General features: G+C 35.7%; 1 protein-coding gene across 2 annotated transcripts; it reads right to left on the bottom strand.

Annotated features, from left to right (window-relative positions):
* Window positions 1-767: 767 nt before the first annotated feature.
* On the bottom strand, window positions 768-10,184 carry KRT222 (keratin 222, type II). Of its 2 annotated transcripts, none has more exons than XM_011998929.1 (6): window positions 9,933-10,179; window positions 7,010-7,138; window positions 5,082-5,302; window positions 2,772-2,848; window positions 2,448-2,583; window positions 768-1,730 (listed from the first exon to the last, which is right to left on the bottom strand). In XM_011998929.1, exons 2-6 carry the CDS (start codon window positions 7,112-7,114, stop codon window positions 1,502-1,504), a joined length of 768 nt encoding a protein of 255 aa, XP_011854319.1. In that variant the 5' UTR covers window positions 7,115-7,138; window positions 9,933-10,179; the 3' UTR covers window positions 768-1,501. The 2 variants fall into 2 exon arrangements, with proteins under 2 accessions (XP_011854319.1, XP_011854318.1); XM_011998928.1 differs by having other exon boundaries at window positions 1,330-1,730; window positions 10,015-10,184.
* Window positions 10,185-10,383: the final 199 nt, after the last annotated feature.

Here is a 10,383-nt window from a genome sequence, read left to right as displayed (position 1 = left end):
AAATAGAATAAACCAGACTAAAAGGAATCTGAAGTAATTGAAAGAAAATTAAAAACTTTATATCCTTGTATTATGTTAAAGATTATTTAACATAATATTTTCCTGGTTAAAACATACATTTTTCTGGTTGAAATATATATAATTTTATATGTATATTATATATATGGAGAGAAAGATAGAGGAGAGAGAGAGAGAGAGAGAAACATTTTAAAGACTGTACTAAAATGCTAACATAGCTGGAGCCCTTAGATGATACTTTAGCTGGGAAAAAGTTGGTGAGTTGTACTCAACTACTTTTTCTGCTTAGAAAATAATTGAGAGCTTATAAATTTCTAATGTCTTAAAACAGGTATTTATTAAGATCTTAAATATACCTGTATTAAACAAATTAGGTTATTTTAAAAACTTTGCAACAATACCTCACTTATTCACAAATATATTTTCTACCCATATTTATTACAATTTGAACAATTTAAAAACAAATCCTGCAAATACTCTTAGCTTAGATAACAATACCGTTATCTTAGTTCACATTAGATAACAATACCATTATCTTAGTTCACATAAATTATTGCAAGAAATATTTATAATACTTCATATAGTATCTTATCTACGGCTCATAGCAAACACTCTAATCACATTTAGCTTTACAGATGGAAAAACTGGGATGGTGGATAACTGTTCTGATAACTATGGTAATACCTTTTCAATTTGCTTTTCATGTTTTGTTTGCGCAGTTGGCCTTCTGATTTTTTTTTTCTTTTTTTGGTGGGGGATACAACCTTTAAAGTTCTTTGAGTAAAGTAAATCTTCTGGAAATCAGATACTTATTACAAAAAAAATCTTTTAGATATATGTAGATTAACTTAATTTTACTTATCTCAAATTAGCCTTGGGGTGTGTTCCATAGTTCGCTCAGAATTTCTCATGGAAATAACTCTTATTTCTTTCAGTATACAAATGATTATCTCAAAAAGAAGAATCCTCATTAAGTAACTGGTGAATCCCCCTTTAAAAACTTGTTTATAATTGCTCTTTTTGAAAAATAGAACACACAGTAGGTTTAACCAGCCATTGAATAATGGTGAATAACTCAGTGTGACTCTTAATATAATACAATCTTATTTAAACAATTCTTTTTTCCTTAGCATATTGAGCCATTGAAAAAAATTACCAAGACTTCACTAAACCAGTTAAATGCTTACAGTCTCTGATGAAGTTTCAAGGGAAAAAGAAGACTGGAGAATATAAAGAAATAGACTGTACTGAATTTGTGATTTTATTTTTAAGCTACTCCCTCTCATTCATATATGTCTATCATCTCCATAATTAGATTCAGAGAAATGTCCTTTACTGGTTTTTTCTTCTGAAGAGAACCACATATTGATCATAACAGTTTCCAGACATATGTAATAACTTACATTTTGGGACAGAGGGAGTTGGTATAGCCCACCTTGGTCCATCCTAACATTTTCAAATCAAGTCAAATACTATCTTTGGATTAATCAGCTGTTGATGGAGGTTTGATAGAGGGAATACTGCATGATCTTCTCATGATAAGCCTGACTTCTATATCTGGTAGATTATCCTGCTTAGTCTGTAAACACCCTTCATCAGTGGCTGCTAAATGAAGATCAAATCGAAGAGAAACAGATTTTTTCCTCAATCGAGGGTTATCTTTAAAGAAAGAACCTTCCCATTCTTTAATAACTTCATCCACTTTCTCTGTCCTGAAATGATAAAATAAACCTTTTAATAATGAAGTATGGGTCTATTAAAAATATGTATTATGTATTTCATATCTACGGAAAAATCAAGAAATTTGTATAATTTATAGTGTACAGAATTTATAATGTACTTACTTTAACAACCATATGAATAGAATTTCAAAGGAATTCTATGGAATTTCTCTTTAGGAATTCTCATGTTTGGGTTGTATTTTTGTAAAAAAATGGCAAATTAAGGATTGAGTACTCTTCCATGAGTTTTTATGTATATATGTCAGATTAAAAATCACAGAATAGGCTGGGTATGGTGGCTCATGCCTGTAATCCCAGCACTTTGGGAAGCTGAGGCGGGCAGATCATGAGGTCAGGAGAATGAGACCAACCTGGCCAACATGGTAAAACCCCATCTCTACTAAAAATACAAAAAAATAGCTGAGTGTGGTGGCGCGCACCTGTATTCCCAGCTACTTGGGAGGCTGAGGCAGAAGAATCGCTTGAACTCGGGAGGTGGAGGTTGCAGTGAGCCAAGATTGCGCCACTGCACTCCACTCTGGCAACAGAGCGAGACTCTGTCTCAAAAAAAAAAAAAAAAAAATTCACAGTATACTAAAACTATGTTTGGAAACATTTAAACAAAGAAGAGTAATTACTGAGATTACTCAAAGTTAATTTCTTTACATATATTTATTATTATTTCTTAGTCAAAGTTTCTTTACTTACTGGATAGTGCCATGAGCTTCAGTGCTCTCCTTAACGATATTCCCATTTAAGATTGCCTGTTTGGTCACTGTTTCTACGTTTTCATTCTCATACTTTTGTGGGACTTTTGTAGTAAAAGATATTTCATTTATAATGGCTGTGAAAATATTATTTATGATATATTAAATTACAATATTGAATTACTGTTCACAAATTATATTCAAACTTTTATTCAAATATTGCTTGCTTTTCTTTGCTACTTTAGAGTGTTTAATTTCCATATAAAATAATCCCCGTAAATAGTACTTCACTTTTCAAATGAGTTTGTTTATGTCAGAAACTCACCTGATGGTAAAACAAAACCAACTTTACTTGTGGTAGGCTTTTTGTCTTTTTTCTCACCTTGGATACAACCATAATATCTGAAATCGGAAATAATTATATTTTAAGAGCAATATTGTATTAGCAAATAATTAAAACAAACAGAAGAATGGATAAATTGTATATTCATGCAATAGAAACACTATTTAACTGACAAGAAATGAACTAAGGCTACACTGTATGTTTACGGAGGGATCGCCTAAGAATAATATTGAGTGAAAAAAGTTTTATAGTTTTATAAAGTTTAGAATAATATGCAAAACAATTTCACACTTTGTAGAAATACATACATATTACTATAAATAAATGTATGAGACTAATAAGCATCAAATTCAGAAACCAGGTCAGGTAGAGGGAGGAGCATGAGATTGGGGGATGTGGCTTAGGTGTCCAGGGAAGTTCAACAACATTGGAGACATTTTATTCTTTTTTTTTTTTTTTTTAAACTATTTTACTTTTTAAACTGGGGGAAGTGGGTACAGAGGTGGTCATTGTATTTTTATGAAATTTTCTTGTATATCTTAAGTGTAGCCTAATTTTTTTAAAGTTTTACTACGGAAATATTAAAGACTATTTGATCAATATCTTGAATGATTAGGAATTAAATAAAATTCACAACCATTCATTTTATTTAACAATTATATAGTTACATGTATATAGGATCTGGAATGATTAGGAATTAAAATTTATAACCATTTAACTATATAGTTACATATATACATATACATATATGTATATACATGATATATATACACACACATTTACATAGCACTTACAATGTGCCAGATATTGTTTTAACCACTTTACAAACATTAACTCATTTAATCCTCACAGCAATCCTATGAGGTAGGTAGTAGTAGTATTCTCATTTTACAGATGAGAAAACTGAGGCACACAGAGGTTAAGTAACTTGCCCAAGGTCACTCCGCTAGTAAGTGGTATATCTTTAATTCAGTTTATGTTTTTTCAAAGATTTAATAAATATCAAGATTTATTACAGGCTAAAGTTGTTTCACCTAGTTTTCATCTAGTTTTATAAAGGACTTATAATTTGGAAACAAGCAAGAATAAAGATTTCTTCATGGAGAATTGGAGGTTATGTCGTGCTCAAAGCAATATGACCTTATAAGTCATTACAGATTATGATGTATGAATTAATAAGAATTCCTCTTGATATCTTTTCTTATCAGGACATCTAGTAGTCTTTTAAATCATGACTCAAAATAATATTGCTTTCCATGGTTGTAATATAATTACATTATAGTAATTATTATTGTTTTGGGGTTTGATGTGTGGTATAGGGTGAGCCCTTGGTCAGGGGGATTGTGGTGATTGTGAATTTTCCAGGCTTTCATTGTGGGTGATCCTTAGAAGGCACAGACTAATCCTAGAAGAGATGAATGGCAAGGAAGTGAGAAAGGAAAGGTCTCTCTCTCTCTCTCTTTTTTTTTTTTTTTGAGATGGAGTCTTACTCTGTCGCCTGGGCTGGAGTGCAGTGGCGCGGTCTCGGCTCACTGCAACCTGCCTCTCCTGGATTCAAGTGATTCTCCTGTCTCAGCCTCCCGAGTAGCTGGGATTACAGGCACGCACCACCATGCCCGGCTAGTTTTTGTATTATTATTATTGTTATTACTTTAGTAGAGACAGGGTTTTGCCATGTTGGCCAGGCTGATCTTGAACTCCTGACCTCAGGTGATCCTCCCACCTTGGCCTCCCAAAGTGCTGAGATTACAGGTGTGAGCCACCACACCCAGCTGAGGAAAGGTCTTTTTCATGATTAGCTCATTATAATCCCAAACTCCTGGGCTTAAGCAATCCTCCCACCTTAGCCTCCCAAGTAGCTGGGACTACAGGTGTGTGCCACCATGCTCAGCAAATTTTAAACTTTTTTTGTAGAGATGAGGTCTCACTATATTGCTCAAGCTGGTCTAGAACTCCTGAACTGTAGTAATCCTCCTGCCTCAGCCTCCCAAAGTGCTGGGATAACAGGAGTGAGCCACTGCAGCCGGCCAAGACTACAAGATCATTTTTGTAGTAATCTAGAATTGTTTACATTTTGTTCTAGCTGACTTTGGCTATTTGACTCCTAATTTTGGAAGTCTAGAAATGGTTCTTTCATATATTATTTGCAGTGCATACCTTATTGTATAAACTCAGTGAATACACCAAGATGATGATGGGTTTTTTGTATTTAATTTCTCTGACTACATCAACAATGGCATAAGTGGCTCTGTATTTCTGGCCCTTTGTCATTAACTAAATGGATTTAGGTACCTGATTTCTTCTTTTTCTAGGAGGCGGCGATAAGTTGCTATTTCTTGTTCCAGCCTCATCTTCGTGTTGAGAAGCATCTCATGCTCTTGAAGCTGCTTTTCGATGCCGCGCCTTACTTCCTGTAGCTCTTTTTCTAGTCCTTCAATCACAGCCTCTAGGTCTTGCAGCTGCATCTGGTAATGCTGCTCGCTGGCATGTAGGGAGTTTTCAAGGCCCCTTTCCTGTTTTACATAGATTTTCATCAGTGAATCAGTAACACAGAATGTGTTTCTGAAATCTGATTTGCAATATCTTCATCTTTTTTTTTTTTTTTAGACGGATTCCCGCCCTGTTGCCCAGGGTGGAGTGCAATGACACGATCTCGGTTCACTGCAACCTCCACCTCCTGGGTTCAAGTGATTCTCCTGCCTCAGCCTCTCAAGTAGCTAGGATTACAGGTGTGTGCCACCACGCCTGGCTAATTTTTTGTATCTTTAGTAGAGACGGGGCTTCACCATGTTGGCCAGGCTGGTCTCGAACTCCTGACCTCGTGATCCGCCCGCCTTGGCCTCCCAAAGTGCTGGGATGACAGGCTTGAGCCACTGTGCCTAGCTGTCTTCATTCTTTTATGTTCCATTTTTTTCTTTAAAAAGATTGCAATAATTGTATTATACCTATGCAAGAGGTGTGTTTCCTTACAGCTTTGTGTGTGACCCCTAATTTTTTAAAAATTATATTTTATGTACCTAACTAGAGATCTTACTATATTTCAAAGACATCTTGTGGTAATTCTTACTGCAAAAAAAAAAAAAAAAAAAAAATCCTCTGCAGCGTGATTAACTTATTATCACTCTGAATTATCTGATTTTTAAATTATGGAAAGTATACTTCAGAGGTAGGCTTTGCTTTGTAAAACAAAAGAAAGAAAATATAGTATATTGAATATCAAAGCCAGAGCAGACTGCTCATAAAAGGCATTTAGGAACATGCTTAAATACTTTTTGTTTGTTTGTTTGAGACAGTCTCACTATGTCTCTCAGGCTGGAGTGCAGTGGTGTGATCCCAGCTCACTGCAGCCTCTGCCTCTTGGGTTCAAGTGATTCTCATGCCTCAGCCTCCTGAGTAGCTGGGATTACAGGCGTGTGCCACCACACCCAGCTAATTTTTTGTATTTTTAGTATAAGAGATGGTTTCGCCATGTTGCCTAGGCTGGTTCAAACTCCTGGCCTAAAGTGATCCACCTGCCTTGGCCTCCCAAAGTGCTAGGATTACAGGCATGAGCAACCGCATGCCAAACATATTTTCTTTTTCTTTTTTGGAGACAGAGTCTCACTCTGTCACCCAGGCTGGAGTGCAGTGGCATGATCTTGGCTCACTGCAACCCCTGCCTCCCAGGTTCAAGCAATTCTTGTGCCTCAGCCTCCTAAGTTGCTGGGACTACAGGCGTGTGCCACCATGCTCAGCTAATATTTTGTATTTAATAGAGACGGGGTTTCACCATGTTGCCTAGGCTGGTCTCAAACTCCTGAGCTCAGGCAGTCAGCCCACCTCAGCCTCCCAAATTGCTGGGATTACAGGTGTGAGCCACAGTGTCGGCCTAAATATTTTTTGTTAGATGTCTCAATGGCATGGATAAAAGAATCCCCACTGTGAAGACTTTGGATAATAACAAATGCTCTATTCCCCAACTTCAGCAACTAGAGAATCCCAAGGTAATAAGAAAGGATTTCTTCATTTTTACAGGTCTGAACTAAACCTTGAGTGAGTTGATAACAGCCACTGCCACAATGAGGGGAGGGGTGAGTAATTAAACTAGGATCAGGGATAGAATTCAGTGGCCTTGATTTCCAGTTTCTCATGGTGAATAAACGGACATTCATCCTTCCCCTCTCTTAATCAAATCACATCTGAGGACTCGATGGGTCAGTTACTTTTGAGATCATTCTCACCACAGCATGGAGAGATTCAATTTCCACTTGCAGGTGGTGCCACTGGCGTCGGGCCTCCTTGAGTTCTGCTTGAGCTGCCTTCAAAGCCTCTTCATCTTTGTCCATTTTTTTGCTTATGTCTTCTTCTAGCTACAAGAAAGCCAACAGCAACAATAACAAAAAACAAGGAGTGCTTCTGAAAATGAGATGTGTAAGAGCAATTATAGAAAAATTGTATAGGAATCAAAACATTTTTCCTTAACTTGTTAGATTATAGTGTGTGTTCTAGTGCCTAGTTAACTAATTAAATATGTAAGCAAGAAAAATACATTTATATGAATGAAAACAGTTTGCAGGACCAAGATTTGTGATCTCTGATTCTTAACTTTTCATTATTTATGGATCATTAGGAGGAAGGATTGAAAATTTGCTATTTCCCCTCACATTTTCTTGTAGGTTGCTTTGCAGAAGCAGATAAACAGTTGTACCCTGCAAAACTAATCAATCCTGGGACCAGGTATAGGGACAGGAGTAAATTCTGCTAGGAAGTACATTACTGGTAATTTAGAGAATTAAGTTACTATAGGCAATAAGGCTCGCAAATAGACTTCCATATTAAGAAAATCTGTTGATTTACCTTTTTCAGGATGATTTTTTTAAAAGGCATATTAAGTTTGGATATCTGGGTAATAAAGAATAAATAATAAAAATGACTTCTCTAAGGATTATCTTCTAAATATTCTCATATTAAAAAAAGAAGTAGAAATTTTATATTTAGCTTTAAATGTTTTTATATTGATGTTGAAATTAAAAGAAAGTATCTGTTGACAGAATTTTTAACATTAGGCCCCAGGAACAGTGAGAACAATGTATAGAATTGATTATAGTATTTTGAAGCAAAATTTATAACTTTTAATATTATAAAAAAGCATTTTAACATTTAAAAATTTAATTTTATTATACAATAGATTTTTTAAAGGAAACGAAGTAAATGAAAGTTTATGAATAAAATTTAGGGCAAGATATTTGAGAACAAAATTCGTACATTTCTTTTGGTTTGTTGAAAATCTGTTCTTAGTGTTAACTTGGCGAAGTCATGCAGCAAGCAACACCTACCAGAGGAACTGCAGAAGATAAAGTAAAGAATTTTGGAAAAAAGAAAACCGAAAAATGCTGGTGTCTGCTGGTCTTGTGGCTTTCGAATATGAAACTGGCAGCTAAGCTTGTTTGGTAACTACCGTCCCAAGATGGCCCCTAAGGAACTCTATCATCTCCCAAGATGAGTCCTAGGGTGATCCCCTTCTCCATTGACTCTGGGCTGACCTGGGTCTTGCTTTAACCAGTAGAATGAGGCAGAAGGAATGCTGTGCCACTTCTAGGCCTAAGTCTTAGGAAGCCTGATAACTTCCACTTCTGTGCTTTTGGGAGCCCTGGGCCAATATGTAAGAAGTCTGGATGCCCTGTTGGAGAGATCTTGTAGAAAGGCCAGATGGAGAGAGACCCTGAGGCTACATGGAGTGAGAGAGGAAGTCCCAGCACAGCCAGCCTTTTGGCAATGCCCTGCCAAAGTGCCAGACACATGAGTGAACCCAGTCATACCCCAAGACGATTAACGTCCCAGCTGAGTTTTGGGGGTGTTACACAACAATCGAAACTAAAATAGCTTATTTAGAAATTTTAAAAAAATAACTAAATAATCAGGCTGTCTTGAATTTAATTCAGCTGACTTTCTGAGTTATTTGGAAGAAAATCCTCTAAAGTAGTTTCAAGTTAAAAGACACTTTAAACAAAACTTTACTGTAGTCTTTTCATTTGAATTTACTCATTTTGGCCCCGTGACTTGTAAAATAAACTCATATTTCTACTACTGCAAAGGTAAGTGTTTTGTTTACAGTTTTTAGAAGTTGTCATCTATTTATTTTTTCTTCTGTTTGTAAAGGTGAATGAACTATCCCAATGCTTACATGTACCAGTGACTTTGCTTAATCTAAGATGTTGATCATTCTTTATGAAGACTAAAAATGTTACCTAGAGGTGAAATTTACAATGGAACTAAAAATGAGTTGCTAATGGAATAAAGCCCTGAGATTTTTCTACTAGTTTTTTTCTTTTTTCTTTTGGGTGATATTCTTAAGTAAACTTTTTGCTGTATTTCAGGGCTTGGAAGATACCTTGAACCCATATATGATAGGTAAACTAAAAAATCCCCTAAATTTCTTAATCTTTGTTTCTAAAATATTTGTTTGTAAATTTGTTTAAAGACTTCAGACCTTAATTAATTGCTGAAAGTGATTGTTAGTTTAAAACTAAATCTATGAAATTAGGATTTAGTCCTTATCTAAGTTGGCTTTCTCTCTCTTTTTTAAATACTTAAATATTACAAGCTTTGTAATGGAAAGAAACGTTTCTCATCTTATGGTACAGAAGCAAAAATCTTAGTGGAGAATCGTTACCAATTTGGGGAATTTCGATGGTCATAATTTATATCATTGTTTCTGAATGCCATGTTCACACACTCAGATGATTTCTATTCATAACAATCTGGTATAAAACGGAACTCGTTAAAAAGATGATAGAAACCTTTTAGAAATATTTATCTCTAGAAAGTGTACATGCTAATAAATCTTACTTAAAGGTTTTACATTTAAAAGATATTATTTAAATTATCTCTGTAAATAACTCCATAATATCTTTGAAGGGTATTTGGAATGCTTCCTTCCTGAAGATTGTAAGAGGTTAGAGTGCACCATTTTATTGTATGTTGACCCCATGTTAATGATAGGAACCTCACAATTTATATAAAAATCAAGTGCATCAATCAATGCTTATTTAATGGCAATTTAACAATATAATCACAGTATTTCCCCCTGTAGTCCCAGTCACATTGCAGTAGAAGCTAAATTCCTTCCCCAATAGATGCTGCATCGAAAAGGAAATACTGTACCTCAGAGAGGCCGGGACAGGAATTGGGTAGACATGGACTGTCTCCTTATTCTGGAAGGTGCCTGTCTGTATGAAATCATTACCTGGATCCTTGTTGAGAGCACCGTCTCTATCTGATTTCTGGTGAGGATCTTTTCATAGTTTGCCCTGATCTCATTGAGTAGCTGGGACAGTTCCATTCTTTTCCCATCCTCCACCTTGGCTAACTGAACCTTATCGATAGGATGAGTCGCTGCGGCAGAGTCTGCTCGGTCTGCGCGGAGGGCAGGGAGCCTCGCAGAGTCTTAAAGATGCAGAGCTCCTTTTTCAGAGGCCACGGAAACTCTCGTCTTTCTAACTAATTATGCAAATACAGGGTAAACTCTTTGCTCCTATTGTTATTGATATAGCAGAAATGTCAGATTCTTCATGAAGGAAAGGAAAATTTCAAAAACCTGTGCTGGTTCCCTGTA

The sequence above is a fragment of the Mandrillus leucophaeus genome, unplaced genomic scaffold (genome assembly GCF_000951045.1).
Source record: "Mandrillus leucophaeus isolate KB7577 unplaced genomic scaffold, Mleu.le_1.0 Scaffold58, whole genome shotgun sequence".
Lineage (NCBI taxonomy): Eukaryota > Metazoa > Chordata > Mammalia > Primates > Cercopithecidae > Mandrillus > Mandrillus leucophaeus.
This window is presented reverse-complemented; position numbering and strand designations above follow the sequence as displayed.